Source organism: Emericellopsis atlantica, assembly GCF_019669845.1.
Source record: "Emericellopsis atlantica unplaced genomic scaffold F5Z01scaffold_12, whole genome shotgun sequence".
NCBI classification, from domain to species: Eukaryota; Fungi; Ascomycota; class Sordariomycetes; order Hypocreales; family Bionectriaceae; genus Emericellopsis; species Emericellopsis atlantica.
In genome coordinates, this window is record NW_025764714.1 from 344,158 (window position 1) to 359,203 (window position 15,046).

General features: G+C 54.5%; 4 protein-coding genes across 4 annotated transcripts; 1 reads left to right on the forward strand and 3 right to left on the reverse strand.

Moving 5' to 3' along the window:
* Nucleotides 1–222: 222 nt before the first annotated feature.
* F5Z01DRAFT_673830 (uncharacterized protein) lies at nt 223–1,104 on the reverse strand (the record flags this gene model as incomplete). Its single annotated transcript, XM_046264978.1, has 2 exons — nt 223–625; nt 680–1,104. 2 exons carry the CDS (start codon nt 1,102–1,104, stop codon nt 223–225), a joined length of 828 nt encoding a protein of 275 aa, XP_046118607.1.
* A 2,812-nt stretch (nt 1,105–3,916) lies between these two features.
* Nucleotides 3,917–6,657, forward strand: F5Z01DRAFT_673831 (uncharacterized protein; the record flags this gene model as incomplete). Its single annotated transcript, XM_046264979.1, has 6 exons — nt 3,917–4,412; nt 4,467–5,132; nt 5,181–5,476; nt 5,530–6,155; nt 6,213–6,417; nt 6,478–6,657. 6 exons carry the CDS (start codon nt 3,917–3,919, stop codon nt 6,655–6,657), a joined length of 2,469 nt encoding a protein of 822 aa, XP_046118608.1.
* A 77-nt stretch (nt 6,658–6,734) lies between these two features.
* Nucleotides 6,735–8,359, reverse strand: F5Z01DRAFT_87060 (uncharacterized protein). The gene is made up of 3 exons (XM_046267193.1): nt 7,724–8,359; nt 6,946–7,670; nt 6,735–6,889 (listed from the first exon to the last, which is right to left on the reverse strand). The coding sequence occupies exons 1-3, from the start codon at nt 8,020–8,022 to the stop codon at nt 6,813–6,815; spliced, it is 1,101 nt and encodes a 366-aa protein (XP_046118609.1). The 5' UTR covers nt 8,023–8,359; the 3' UTR covers nt 6,735–6,812.
* Nucleotides 8,360–13,474: 5,115 nt separating this feature from the next.
* F5Z01DRAFT_681256 (S-methyl-5'-thioadenosine phosphorylase) lies at nt 13,475–14,567 on the reverse strand (the record flags this gene model as incomplete). Its single annotated transcript, XM_046265668.1, has 3 exons — nt 13,475–13,878; nt 13,986–14,477; nt 14,537–14,567. The coding sequence occupies 3 exons, from the start codon at nt 14,565–14,567 to the stop codon at nt 13,475–13,477; spliced, it is 927 nt and encodes a 308-aa protein (XP_046118610.1).
* Nucleotides 14,568–15,046: the final 479 nt, after the last annotated feature.

A 15,046-nucleotide genomic window follows, 5' to 3' on the forward strand; every position in this document is an offset into this window, starting at 1 on the left:
GGTTTGGCGGCGAGCCTGCTTCCCTATGTCTTGCCTGTGCAGAGTCTTCTGATGCCTCTCCAAGCCGTCTTTCCGGCCAAATTTTCGTCCGTTAGGGAACTTCGGACAATTTGGTAGTTCGCACCGGAAGGGCTTGCTGTGTTTCCGACAGTGTGTTCTATTTGCAATGTCAGCTTAGCCTACCATGCCTCGTGCTTGACAGTGCCTGTCAGTGCTTGGGACTCACTTGAACTCAGAGTGACGCTCAAAGACCCTCACAACTCCATCGACAACGCCGCCCTGTTTACATTTGAGGCCCCTCACGCATCTCCACTCGCCCTTGCCACGCTTGTTGAGTTGCGTCTCGATGGTCTTGTTGAACCAATCTTCAGTCTCACTGTCTGTTTCGCTGGTTCCGTCCGAGTCCCCTAGATCAGCGGGTGACTCGTGCGTGCCCGGCCCAGCAGTTGATGTTCCACTCATCATGGAGTCTCGGTGAGAGCGAGGATCTTTGTTGTGATAAGAGTATGCACTTTGCCGGAATTTCAGTTGCGTGCGTTCCGTCTCAATCGGAGGCCCGTAGTTTGATGGCAGCCATATTCGTTTCATCTCCTCTGCGTGGCGCTGTGTCTCTTCTTTCATTTTCCTAGTCCCTGAGTGAGTAATTCCACAGGTCGACTCTGAATGGGAGGCGGCTCACCTCAACTTGCTTACGCTCGCATTGACAGTCATTGTCGATAAGTCATCTTCCCATAAGCGTTTACGAAGCTCATCAATGGTGTCCGCGAGATATCGTCCTTCGACAAACTCGGCTGTGAGCCTCTCCAGTACCAGGGATGTCCACAGTATGTATTCGCCCACCTCTTCCATTTTGTTAAGCTGCTCGTCGTGATAGGATCTTGATCGACCAGGCAGATTGACTTTGGTCTTCTCCTCGGCCTTGTCGAGGGCTGCGCGAAGCTCATCGCTAAAGGGAGACTTACTCGACGTAGTAGCTGTGGTGTCCCACGCCTGGTGAAGAGCCGAGTAAAAGGGACCTTCGACATAGTGGATACTCGGGAGAGAGGTTGATGCTGATGGCAATGGTGGCAGAGGCCCCGCGAAAGGCTTGTGCGGATCAGACATGCTGCTCATAGCTGATGGGCCCTCAGCGTTCCACTAAATGACAGCCTGTGCGACCTGTATCTTGTCAGTGACACGCAGATGGCACCAACGTGGCAGTAAAACAGACTTGCTCAACAGTACTAGAAATTCGGAGTCCTCAGTGTGGGATGGCTCCGGAGCATCAGCCAATGCAATGAACCAGAAGAAAGCACACCATAAACTGTCCGTCACACGCCACACACGCTGTTTGACTATCAGTTTTCGACCTTCACAAAGTCGCGATGGCTGTTGAGGTCAGGGTCGGCCGATGCAGCCCCGGACGACTACTATAGTGCGGTTGGCAGCGTCAACGTCCTACGAGACCGTGTCATCGACCTCGCGACAGCCGGCTTCAAAGTTAGGGCTATAGACACGAGACAAGAGACGACGATGCCAAATGTCGGTGAGAGAAGAGACGACAACATGTCTGCCCGACCGTGAGCAGAGTCGAGGGCCTGGCAAGACAGTGTTACCGCACAGTGTCGATCCTTTCTTGGTACTATGAGTCATGCTGGAGATCAGAGCTCCAGATTTACAGCTGATCATCGTAATAGTGGACGTGACCAACAAGCACGTACCCGTAGTGTATCGCTGCCGCAAGGCTCATCCCGCCAGCCATCCCGCGATAAGCCGTACCGTGGCCCGTGGGAACCAGACTGTGCAGCAGGCTTATTATCAACTGATCAAGGGGACTCGAATTTGCAGCGGCATTGTTTAATAATCTGCAAACACGTATCTACGGGACCTCGGCCGTGACCCCTCCATCCACCGCCGTGAAATACTATTATGTACGGTGAGCAACTACCAGGTAAGCATCGACTCTTCAATTGATGAGCGACTGGACTGCAGTGGAAGAAGCTACGATGGGCGCCGGTCGCCACCCTCTGCCTCACTCAACGTGTTTTGAAAGGTACGTTTCATGGTTCCTCGTCACACCAACAGCCTAGCTTATTAGGTCGCAAGACCTGCGCTTTTGAGGCTTGTAGCAAGTAATAAGTATTGAGTGCATTTCGCCTTCGCGATCGCAAGCCCCTCCCCAAATTCGCGGCGATCGTGAGGCTGCTGATGGTCCCCGACAGGGCCCACTACCCCTGGCACCGTGGGCTGGTCGGCGAGCGGGACATTCCAGGTCACGGGAATGCAGATCTGGCGCCACCGTGGGGAAGTCGTGTCAAGCTGAACCAACCACCTGGGCTCATCTTGCAGAAGAATTTCACTTCGCAGTGGTTGGAAATGAGCTGAAGCCAAGTATTGTTTGGACGAATGCCGAGCAACTGAGACAAATAACAAGGGTGAAAGGGTCGACCGCAAAAGCAATGGTAGCCAAGAGCATTGCGATAGATCTACTAGAATGCCAGAGCATCTGCGCGAAATTTGTCGGACTCTCGCGTGCGTTCACCGCACATCGCCTAACATCCAAAGTTTCTCTTGATTGTGCTGCTTTATCCTACACTCAACAACATCAAGACTGAAGCGACAAGAACAGCTCCAACAAACAGCGATCAGCCCACTCACTCACTCCTCGCTCAAGAGTACCTTTCGCCTCTGTTCATCCACACGAGACGGGTTTCGCTCCAGTCGGTCTTGGATCTGTCGATATTGACAACGAACCGGTGAAGAGACGCGGCAGCCGCGTTCAGTATCTGGACGCACAGGCAAACAAGCAATCACAGCTGCTGGTAGCCGCAACGCACGCACCCGTCTCTGCTCGCATCTCCTACTGTATGTACGTACTGTTCTATTCTTCCTTTACTGTATCTACATGGTCGCAACGCATGTTGTCGCGCGCGTTCATCCCAATTGGATATCGGCCATGCAGGCCTCTCCCCTGCCCAAGTACGCATGTCCACATTTTCATTCGACGATTGACAAGCACCTCTGACGGTCTGACCGGTCGACTGACTAGCCGTTGCCCTTCTCATTTGGTGTGGCCGGACTGACGGTGCCCTTGCTCTTTCCCGACGACCTTTGCCCTCCCCCGCCCCCCGAAGCACTCACCCTGGCTTTTGATCATTGGGATTACTGAGCACGCTTTGAGTGACACTGGGCTCAGGCACTTTGTGCCATCCAAAAGAGGCACTGGGTAGTTGCAGGCCGCTTGTTCTAGGGCCGAACTACTAATTGCTATCCCCGTAGGCTCAATGCCACTATCATAAGGGGATCCCCCCTCATTTCAACCCGAATCACTTCCACGATCCTTCTTGTTACACAATACAGGAGCCATCTCAAAATCCGGTCACAGCCTCCAAACCTCCCTTCTCTTTCGTGGCTCTGCACCCGATCGTTCCTGCTGTTCTTCTGCAACCCCTCTGCCAGCGACGGCAGCGCGTTACCCACGTCCAGAACCAGCAACGCTGCAGGGTGTGCTCGGTTGTCGCTGCCCGCTTATTACCAGTCTGCCCACCTGCGTATCACACTGCAGCAGTCCCTTGTCATCTCTTCCCTACTTGACAAAACATTCCGAAGTTGTCGTCTCTTTACTCACCCAACCTCGACCTGGCCACGCTCACTTTACACTGGCTAATCTCTGACTCCAGTCGCTCGGCAGACCAGGGCACTGGCGAACAGCCTGACGGCCTGGTTCGATCTACGGCAACGCGTGCTTCGGCTTCAACACGCGTTCGTCCGTTCAAGGACTATCATTCAAAGGCCCTGGGCTGTTGCCCTGAGCCCTGCATGTGCTCAGTTCCGGGCCCTATCCGCCGTCTATGCAGGGAGCAAGAATTACGTACTAGCAGTAGCCGGCAATAAGGGGGTATAGCATCAACGCTCCCTTGTCGCCAGTCTCTCTCACATGATCAGACAGGCGCAAGACGACTCGAACCGTCCTGCGAAGCGCCAAAAGCTGTCGCAGCCGTTCCAGCGGCCTCTAGGTTCGAGTCATTCAGCCCACCAATCTCTGACTTTCGGCGGCCCTCAGCTTGCACAGCATGCGGGACATCATGTAGGACACAACCCGACGCCTTTCACCACGAGCGACGAGGCCTGGGTACAGTCACTGCACCACGGCGAAATCCAGGTGAATTGGCCTGGAGCGCACGAAGCAACGCACATACACAACGGCGACATGTTCTACCACCAGTCGTTGATAAAACCCAACCCGGGCCACAACAATGGTCATCTCGCTCTTGCCTCACCTTTTGAAGCGTCGACGCATGCCTTCGGTGGAATCGATATGCTTAGCCAATCGTCTTTGGGTGTGCTTTCCACGGAAGCATCGCCATCGGGTTCGCACATGTCGTTTACACCCGCCAATGGATTCTCCATGTCTCTACCCGGTTCCAGCATTGGTGAGTCGTGATAGAATTGCGATGCGTGGATTCACCTGCTTACTGCCGCTTCAGGCTCTGACAATGGCAATGCGATGTACTCTCAGCCAAATGTGCACAACCACCGTGTAGTGCATACAGACATGGTGCAAACGGCACCATCAGTCGCTGAAGCCCCGTTGGCTGTGAATGACACTGCATCCAATCACCAAGTACTGGGCACGCTCCCGCCAAGGAAGCTCGAGAACCCGTTCAGAAGTTGCCGGGGCACATTCGGAAGCTTCAAACTCAATCCCCGCTTCAGGCTCACCAAGAGCCGACAACATGGGTACATCAAGTATGAGAATCCTCGACTTCCTGCTGGGTCCTCCAGTCAGGAGGTTGCAGGCCCCATCGTTCGGCACAAGTCCTGGGGCATCGATACCAGCAGACGTCGTGCAAGTTCCACAATTCATGAGGCAAACTCGTCAGATTCTGATGGCTCTGAAGTGGAAGAGCTTGACCATGCTGAAGCCTGCACGAGATCTGATGACACACTGCGACAGCTGGAGCAAGATCACCGCGACGCAGCTGCTCTCGCTTTGTCGAGGAACGGAATGTCCTCCGCAGAAGCTGCAAATGGCGAAAATCTTAGGAAGAGTGTGCAGCGCTCCCTTGGCCTCATTCAAGTCAGCACAAATCCCATGACGAGGAGGATGCTCGAGCGCGGCAGTCCTGATGAGCTAGTGTTCTTCGCTTTCTGTAAGTTCATTCTAGCTGGACGGGGAAGTTGCTTCGCTAACAAAACAGACTGTCGCAACTGGTTACCAGGACGCAGTATTCGTGGTGCCGACAATGTATGGCAGGAGGACTTTCTACTCTTGGGACAAAACCGCTACGTTTATCACGCATTTATGAGCATTCCAGCCGTCCACATTATCGACATGATACCGTCACGGCGTAGCCTTGGGCTTGCCAACTATCTCTTGGAAGAAGCGAACAAGGGCATTGACGCATCGTTCGAACAGTACAACTCTGGACAACTCCTCTCTTCCGCCCAATTGGACTGCACGCTCACGACCCTGATCGCTTTGGTCATCCAGGATGTGAGCGCAACCCTACTGGCGCTTCCAACGTCATCCAGCTAATCGTGTATTAGACCAACCTTCCTGAACGTCGTCGCAAGATGCGTGACCACTGTCCTTGGCTGGATGCCCTGTACTGCTGCGAACAGCTACTTGAGCGCCACAATCCTCACGCCGGCTACTATAATCCGGAGAACGTACAGATGTCGTCATTACGCGCTGCGCAGTGCAAACTCGTTGCCCGCGGCATCATCACAGCTGAGACCATGCTCCCTTATGAGCCTGCGCTCCAGTACTCGACGTACGATGGAAGCAAAGCCTCTAGCCGCTTCAGATGGCTGAGATACGGCAACATCAAAGACAGGCACCAAATCCAAGGTGGTGTGGGAATGTGCAGGCGCTTGCTCGAACTGATGCGACAGATCACGCTTTGGTCGGGTGCCATGTCCCAGAGCGATGCAAGCGGGGGCAACATGCTCCAGGTTGAAAATATCATAAATTGTCTTAAGGATATGCGTCAATGGGCCCCCAACTGCTTGACATGGGATGAGGCCAAGGAAGGGCCCCCAACCAAGGACTGGGTCGACAGCCACTTTGCACTTGGACGAGAAGTTATCCAGACTCCGGCAGAAATGACCTTTGTTTCGGCCGAAGCTTACAGGCTTGGAGCCAAAGTCTACGCCCAATGCCGGCTGCTCAGGTCAGTGGTCCTCTGCGATCAAGTCCACATCAACTCGAAACACTAACGACCCTGCAGGTTGCCGAGAGACCATCCAGACGTTCTGATGACACTGACAGAATTGGCTAATTGTGTGCATATCCTACCCACGCATGGCAAATTCTTTAGTGCTCAGGCGCCCTTGTTTCCCGTCTTCTATCTCGGGCTACTAGCTACCGAGAACCGACACCGTGAGGTCGCAGCTGAATGGTTCGCTGGTGTTATCGCTTCCTCAACGCGAAGTGTATGTAGAACCCCTGTTATTACTGTTTTATCTGACATTCTAATGCGATTGCTCACACAGACGGTGCCGCCTTTGTATAACGCACTCAGGAGGATCCGAAGGTGGATCGACAATGTTGAGCCTGCCCTGCCTCTGAACACACGCAGTCTGCCAGCGTCCATATCGGACAGAGACCCGTGGTGGGAACGCCTAGTTGCTGAGATCAAGGAACGCGAGCCAATGACGCTATGCTTGACTTGAAGAAAGCAGATGAAAGGAACCCAAAGCAAAGCCTCAACGCCGTGCGCAAGATGAGTTCGCAAATTGTAGCAGTCTACTTTGATCTGCTGCCAGCGCCACGCAACAACGACACCCTCTTCACGTGGCTTTTGGTGGTCGATCCCATATCGACCTCTTCAGTTGATGCCCGACACCCCACTGTCGGCGTCGCTTCGTGGATCAGCCTCATTAGGCTGTCTCACTAGGTATTGTCCTATCGGTTGTTAACGTTGTCACCGGTGAATGATTCGGATCTGGTCATGAACTCACGGAACTCCGAATTGGGCGCCTGCCACACCTGAGTGACGACAAGTCCAGCCTTGCTGAACATGGTTTCGACTGCCGACTGACGCCACTTGTGCGAATCAAACCAGTCCATCTCCTCCCCCTCGTGGATTATTCCTCCAGATGTCCCGAGGACGATGTCACGCTTTGCGCAAAAGTAAAAGCGATGCCGTGTTGACGTTGACGGTGTCGACTGGTCAACTCCGTCACATTCGATGTCGACGTGCCGCTCCCAATCCTCGTCACGGAACCATTCCTCACCAGCATACTCGTTCATCATTCTGAAACCATGACTGAAGAAAGCGTCCCACAGCCTGGGGTGTGTGTGGTACGCCACCTTGATTTTCTGACGATGCACTGGCGCCAGATGCGCGTCCATGCCGACAAGGAGCATATCATCTGGACGCAAGATAGATGCCCATTGCTTGATCTTCTTCATCGCTTCCAGCCACTCGTCGTTACACAAGACCGAGCCAAGAGACAAGAACAACCTTGGGCCGTGTATTTGTTTGACACGGTCGAGGCAATCGTCAAAGGTACCCCACAGCCCGGCCACGGTGACAATCGGCTCAGCATGGCCGCGGGCCATTGACGCCAGGTATTCGATGTTGTGGTCCAATGACTCTTTCGAGATGTCGAGGCCGAGGTACGTCGCGGACTTGCTAACCTTCTCGAATCCGGCGAGGAAGTGGCGAACCTTCCGAGTGTCTCTGAACGTCAAGGGTCAGCGCGATCAGATCCACCAGGCGCCTCCATCACTTACCCGGCTCCAAGATCGATCATGGTGACGCCTTCGGGAAGGCGCTGGATGATACTCAGACCATTTTGCTTCAACAGAACTACTTCATCGTTTGTCTGGTAAAACTCGGCTTTGGACATGATGTCAGCCCAGTACAGCGATCCGGTCCCATCGTACAGAGACTCGTCCAATCCGAATAACCTCTTGTTGTGGTCGCGTGTAGGCCCGAAGGTCTGGTACATCATCTGGGCACAGGCATCACGCATCGTACTGCCGCCAATGTCCAGGACCTCGCCATGACTCGGCAAGGAGAAGACAGCCATTGTCCGACTTTGGAAATGTGGATGGCAGGTTGAGGCAGTCAATTGATCGTCCGTGTGTGTTCGGTCGAACTGAATGCGCAAAGGCAGGGTGCTGCGAAGATCTTTTGGGTGTTGAGGGGGGAAATTCCAGCGTTCCAGAGGTCGGCCAAACTGGGGCTTTATACCTCCGGGAAGATTACCGTTTTACCTTCACCACGGACCGGTGAATCACGCGCTGTTAAAGTGCAGAGTAACGCAGACAAGGTGTACGGCGTGCGAGTTGTCGATATGGGGAAAAATGCATGCGCAGCTTGCAACCGGAGCTGGAGGGATTGGCCGGGGTCGTCTTTGTCGCTCCACAGGAGGGAGATCACGGCGCGCGGACAGGCGTGAGGCAGCTCAGTGCTGTGCTGGCCTTTGTTCGGAGCAGCGCAGCAGACCAGCAAAGCGACAGAGTCAACAATTGAAGCCGCGGAAGGTGCAAACGAGAGCCAGGTCCCTAGTAGAACATATGGGCCTCCGGTATGATAAGAGGGGAGTACGGCTCGTCGATAGAGAGAAGTGAGGAGAGTCAAGAGACGACTGGACGGCAAGTGCGCCCAGGTCCTAACCGAGGATGGCAGCCATGATGAAATTGGAGTGTCCCAGTCGGCGGACACCCACCGTACACCCGCGCACTGCATGGTACGTACCTGATGGGAGCGAACCCTGGAATAAGTACAGAGAGAACCGAACTGCCTATAGGCTGCATGTTCGCTTTATTAGGCTGGAGTGCTGCAATCACAGATATCCATCCGACCACAGGCGACCCTGTTGCAGGTGGATACTCAACTATAAACGACGCCTGTTGGTTGTTTCCTCGTTTCTCACTGCTCGAGGCTCGGCGGTCCAGGCTCCATCCACAAACAGCTGGATCAGATTGTGTTTATAACGATCCCTTCTCAATAAAACCTAGCACTGGTATTGTAGCCTGCCCGTGTGTCGTTCATCCATCTTATTTTGGACTAGAATTGGACGGAGTGAAAAATTTCGCAGCTACGAGACAGTCTCTGGGATGCGAAGATATGCATCGATCCGCTCCAGGATGGACTCGTCCAGCTCTCCATTGCTGCACCGTATTGTACGTTGTGCAGACCCGCCCCACCCCCCTGTTGGAGGGGGCCAAAAGGGCTTCGCGGACGGCGAGGGATGGGCCGCACGGGAAGAGGGGTTGGCTGGCCCGCCTTTTTTGACACTAGCACCACGCACATGCAAGTCATGCTAGCAGTAGGCATGGACAAGGACAAGGAAATGGGAGGGTGTTGGGCAACAAGGGTGACGGGTCACCGAAAGCCTCATCATGGGATCAATCGCAAGCTTGATGGAGCATGGAGTGAGAAACTGACATTGCAGCGAATAGGTGCGTACGGTTCCCCGATCATCTGAAACCCCAACGCCAACGCTAAGGCACAGACAGGCGCCTACGCACGCGCTTGTCTTTATGAGGTGCGTCCGGGGGCCAGCAGTCGAGACTAATGACCGGACTCCGGAGCCCCTGATAGCGGTTGCTGCTGCCTGCGCGCTACGTACGGGGGCGGACATTGGCACTGGACAGAGGGCTGGGCAAAGGCACCGAGTCTGAAATCTGCTGACGATGCGTACGATATGGGGTATTATACAGTATACTAGCTAGCACAGTGCCTTTTCTAGCCCAGCGGGCGCACTAGACTACATGTAGTGCATCAGCAACATGAGACCTCACCTAATTGTGTCGTTATTCTATTGATAGCTCCAAGCCACCCGAAGACCCTAAGAACAATGAAGCTACTGCGTACTAATGGCTGATCACTACAGTCCGCCGTTACTAACGAGTGCTCGAGCCTCGCGTTGCGTGTCGCGCGCCAGATATGGAGGTCATGCCGTGGCTCGCATGTTCAACGTTGCGTCCAAGTCTGTGCAGCGACCAACATGCGGCGCACATGCTGCACACATGTGTGTTTAATCTATCGTTGACGCCAATATTGTTTGTTGGTCGTCACTCCGCCAGCGCGAGTTGACGCCTCATGGAATTAACCGACTGAGAACCAACAGAACCAACAAGACAAGTACGATCGTGTCCGAGGCTGACAAGACTGTCGCTTACACACGTCTCCTGGCCGGCTGGCACTTGTGCTGCTAATGAACCTTGTTGTCAACGTCAGCGAAGACCTGTCCAAATCGACAACGCGGGTCGGATCGAGGGGACTAATTAAATGATCAGCGGGTTGTCCCGTTCGCCTCTTCTTTTACGAAGATGCAATGCAAATCTCATGCTAGGATAGATTTTCCAGCCGCGAGCTGACGTCGTTCCGAGCTGGCTACTTAATAAGGCACCATGCACGCTCGAATTCGCTGGTAGCGACGGACTAATAAGACGCCAGCCAAGCACGACGCGTCTGCAGACTGGCCCGCTCACGGCGATGATCCGCCTTCAGGCTACTTGGTTGAATGGCGTGTTGACTGCAGCGATGTAGTAATAATGCTACGCATCGTGACGGTTGTCACGAGTAGATTTCACTTTTGAGGTTTTCTTTGGAGCAAGAGGGACCCGAACGCTACCGGGCCTTTCAACTTTGTTCAGATCCATAATAATGCAATCAATATTCGGCAATCCGTCCTTGCTCATCCGTCCAGTCATTTGATAGCACAGGTGGGTGGCCCTAATATCGGTGCTCCTTTCGCGGATGTGCAACTCCCGCCCGCGCGGGCCAGCAGCGGGCGATGGAGATCCAGATGGCCTAGGTACCTTATCTTACTACGTACTGACGTAGCCTTCGAATCTTCTTCGTCTTCTTCCTCAACGTATGGCTTTTTTTCCCTCCTTTCAAACGCGCTCTGTGCGCGTGCATTCTACACGAGTGACGAAACAGAAAGAGGCGTGGGGGGAACTCAATTTTGCCTCCTTGACCTTGACCTTTCTCCACGCACGCATTGCGTTTACGTGCGCACTGCAGGTGCCAGTTTTACTGCGGAGCCGCGCGACATTTCAATTTTCAGCATCCAGTCGGCCGCCAAAGGTCACTGATGAGTGTATGTACATGGTTGGTTGTTGGGCGCGCCTCTGGATGATGTTTCTCGCCAACGCCTTCGAGACAGACAGTGAACAACACGTCAACAACAACAAATCTCCACAGTCGTCCAACCGCTTCCCCCGGGCCCTGGTCCTTGAAAAAAAAAAAACCGAGCTTTGAACGGGCCCACATCCACACGGGCCGGCCCTGGGCAACTTACGAACGCAAGTTCCTGATCGGCTTCAGCCTTCAATCCATTGGGTCTGTGTCGGTCGATCCTTTCCATCACCCAAGGGGTCACCACACCATTCATATTTTTTTTAATTACTCCTCTCACAAATGGCAACGCAATGTTTCTAGCAGAGCTACGTACTCAACTCGACTCGGGCGTTACGAAAGGCGGCTGAGAACGACGACAAGCTTTTTCGCCGTCCCCGCCGACAAGGCACGGTGCAGTTCACGTTTCAGTTTGTCCGTCGGGGACTCTGGACCCGGACCCGCAGACTGCAACTACCTGTTACCCCCTGTTATGCTCGCCGATGCACATGTATGGATCATGCAGTACGTAGCGCCGACTATTGCGGAGAAGCAGCTTTCCGTCGGTGATTGACTCGGAGTGTTCCGCTCGGTGATCTAGATGCTCGCTCGATGATACGCTCGCTGCTCGAGCAGATGACACATAAGGATAGGTATCGTGGCGTAAGCCAAGTCGTCACAAAGGCAAAGGGACGACACGTCGTGGAGAGTGACGAGCGGACCCCAAGACCCAGCGATTGCCTAATTCTCCATGGCCATGCCTTCGTGGCCACATGTTCAGCTCTCGCCCGCATGCACCTTCACAGCGCCTTTTCTCTCGCGCGCGCCGTTTTGTTGACCTGCAGGCGCCGTACGGTGAGTCGTTGCAAATCCTGTTTGCTTGCATGCCCACGCACCACTGCCGTGCTGCAATGAGCACAAAGTACGTAGTACTGGACTCCGTACGATGCTACGCTGCTAGGTACTGGCATGGAAGCACAGGAGCATGCAGGATGCGCCATGTGGAGAGGAAGGCGTCTGAAAAAATGCTCTCAGAATTCTCATAGTTCTTCGCCACAGTGCAATAGTGCGTACGAGCACTGATACTCAAAATTGTCCATACATCACGGCTGCGTAGGACCGTGGCCGCGTGTTGAGACAAAAGGGCGCACCGTTCACATGCCGAGCAGTGACGAGGCTCCCATCGTCCGAGATCCAACAAGGAAAGAAAATCGCCGTCAGCATTACCCTTTCTCACCAACGAGATGAAATCGGCAGCTCGTGTTGGCTTTTCACATTCACTTACGGAGTATCCGTGCTGCATAACTACAGCAGACGTCAAACCGAAGAGGCAGCACGAGATGACACGTCACATTCTGTTATCCCTATTTGAGCCTACCGCTTGATAACAGCATTCAATGGCATTTAATAATTATACTTGCTGTACATATTTCTACGGCGCGACTCGCTGTGTCATGGTCGGACCGCAACACCCTCAGCTCCAATGCACAGTCGACCAAGCTTCCTCAGCCCTGCAGGGATTCCACAACCGTCAAATACGGACCACAGGCATTCTCAGTGTGGAAGTCTGCCTTTCCATTGGCAATTGCCCGACCCCTGGGCGATTCGATGGTGTGGCGAGGGTGGCAGTCTTCTCTTTTCGCGCAGCTGCATGCACTATTTGGATGCGGGCTGACAGGCATCACCAAAGACGAATCCACACACACCCATTGGCCATTGTCGCGCCGCAGTGTTGCATTGCGAAGTCATCAGCCAGAAGCAGAGGAGAGGGCTGGCCTGCGACTGAAAGACCAGACGTTGCTCGCACATGGAAAGGCGGAGGGTCCATCCGCAAACGACTACTGGGATGACTCCCATGGCGTTACGGGGCACGTCAGCGGGGAATGACACGGCTTTACTGACCCAGAGCCATCCGAAGTCAATGGAGTTGCGTACCTCGAGTCAGGATCTCCTTTGGTATCTTCAACTTGCCAAGTTGCCATGTGTACGTGAGCTAAAGGGATCGTTAGGCTCGTAGGGCGCTCCGCCTGGGATGTGCATGGGGAGGACCCAAGGCAAGGGGTCGGCGCAACACGAAGCATGGCGTGGTGTGGCAGGCAGGTTGTGAACTTGCGATTCCATCTGTCACGCTGCCACACGCCAGAAGGTGTGGCTCTACCGGCCGCGAGGCTATCCTAGTCCGGCCTATCGTCACGAACTCCTAGATGGAGGGGCAGGCGGACAAGATGCTCCCACGTGAGAGTGATATTCGCCCAAGCACTAAGTTAGATCTACCTGTCGAGGCCTGTGGAGCATCTTGAACGGTTCTAGACTCGTCAGCGATGAGCCAGGTCTATCCCGCCTCAAGGGTCTAGATGTCTTTGTATTTCTCTCTCTATCATCTATCATCTACTATCGGGTCTCGTCTCTCACGACTTCCAGATGTCAGGATACAGGTATTCGATGCGCTTCATGGCCTCTTCGTCGCGACCCTCGGACTTGGTCATGAACTGAATACCCCCTTGCGCATACCCAACCCAGTGCTTCGCCGCCACAAGGTCGCTGTGCTCGACCTGCGAGAGGCGCTCCATGACGGCGCCGACGAGGCGCTTGGCATTCTGGCTGTTGGCCTTCATGTACTTGATGACCAGCTCCACGTTGACGTCCTCGGACGAGTGCCAGCAGTCGTAGTCGGTGGCCATGCAAATGCTCTGGTAGGCAAGTTCCGCCTCGCGAGCCAGCTTGGCCTCGGGGAGGGCGGACATGTTAATAACAGAGCCACCCCACGCGCGGTACATGTTGGACTCGGCACGTGTCGAGAACTGGGGTCCCTCTGTTCGATGTGTCAGTCAGCCAGTCCGTCTCCAACGACAGAAGAAGAGACAAGTAGACGGGAGCGTGGATAGTCCCAGCATGTCTCATGATGCAATGCGCACGTACCGATGCATACGACGGTGCCCTTGTCGTGCAAGACGACACCATCGCCCTCGAGGCTCTCGGCACACGTCTTGATGACCTGCGCGAGGCCGCCATCAAAGGGGTCAGCGAACCCCACGTGGCCGACGACGCCTTTTTCGAAAAACGTAAAGGGACGGATCCCCTTTGTGCGGTCAATGGCCTGGTCCGGCAGGACAAAGTCCATGGGCTTGATCTCCTCCTGCAGGGACCCCACGGCGGTGAAGGCCACCACGCAGCGGACGCCAATGTGGCGCAGGGCCGCCATGTTGGCGCGGTTCGGCACCTCGTGCGGTGCCAGCTGGTGGTGCACGCCGTGGCGGGCGAGGAAGGCAATGTTGAACCCATTGTGGCTCAGGATGAAGATGGGCGATGACGGGGCGCCCCAGGGGGTGATGGGCTTCAGCGCGGCAACGGTCTTGAAGCCGTCCAGCTGGGACAGTCCAGTGCCGCCAATGAAGCCGATATGCACGGGCTCTGAACGGGAGAGACTGGTCAGCATAGAATCTTGATTTATGGGTGATGCCTCGTCTTACTATCAAAGGTAGAGGGTAGGTCGACGGCCATGATGACTGGTCGTGGAGGTCAGGGGAAAGATGTCCGTCCTGCTGCTTGGTTGGAGAGCTTCCCGTCCAATGCTTTATATCCTGGTGGTATTTATGCTCTTATCAATGGACGTTCCTGACCAGATCGGAGTGTGAAAAAAAAGGGTGAGATGCGGCGCCATGAAGATCTTGGAGGACCCGACTCATTACCCCACCATGAGAGGCCCGCGATTTGAAATGGCGCGCGACGAATAGAGGGGCATTCTTATCACGCACACGCGCCCTTGACACGGCACGATCATTGGCTAAGCCATGAAGGAGCATGGTTGTTGCAATGTCCGGGGGATTTAGAAGGCTAGTCATTGTCGAATGCGGTGTGCTGTTGAGTCTTCAGTCCAGTCCTCAGGGGAAGTCGTCCATTCATTCATGGTGTCAAACTCAATGTATGATCGATGTTGATGGGAGGACGTCATAAGCGTAACGCTAGTGGCTGGTGCATTG

What these genes read in the sequence shown, in the direction of transcription:
- F5Z01DRAFT_87060 (XM_046267193.1), bottom strand. Translation starts at nt 8,022, where the DNA reads ATGGCTGTCTTCTCCTTGCCGAGTCATGGCGAGGTCCTGGACATTGGC. An exon ending in ATGATCGATCTTGGAGCCGG is followed by an intron (nt 7,671 to 7,723) that starts GTAAGTGATGGA and finishes CTTGACGTTCAG; the next exon opens with AGACACTCGGAAGGTTCGCC. An exon ending in GGCGCCCAATTCGGAGTTCC is followed by an intron (nt 6,890 to 6,945) that starts GTGAGTTCATGA and finishes AACAACCGATAG; the next exon opens with GACAATACCTAGTGAGACAG.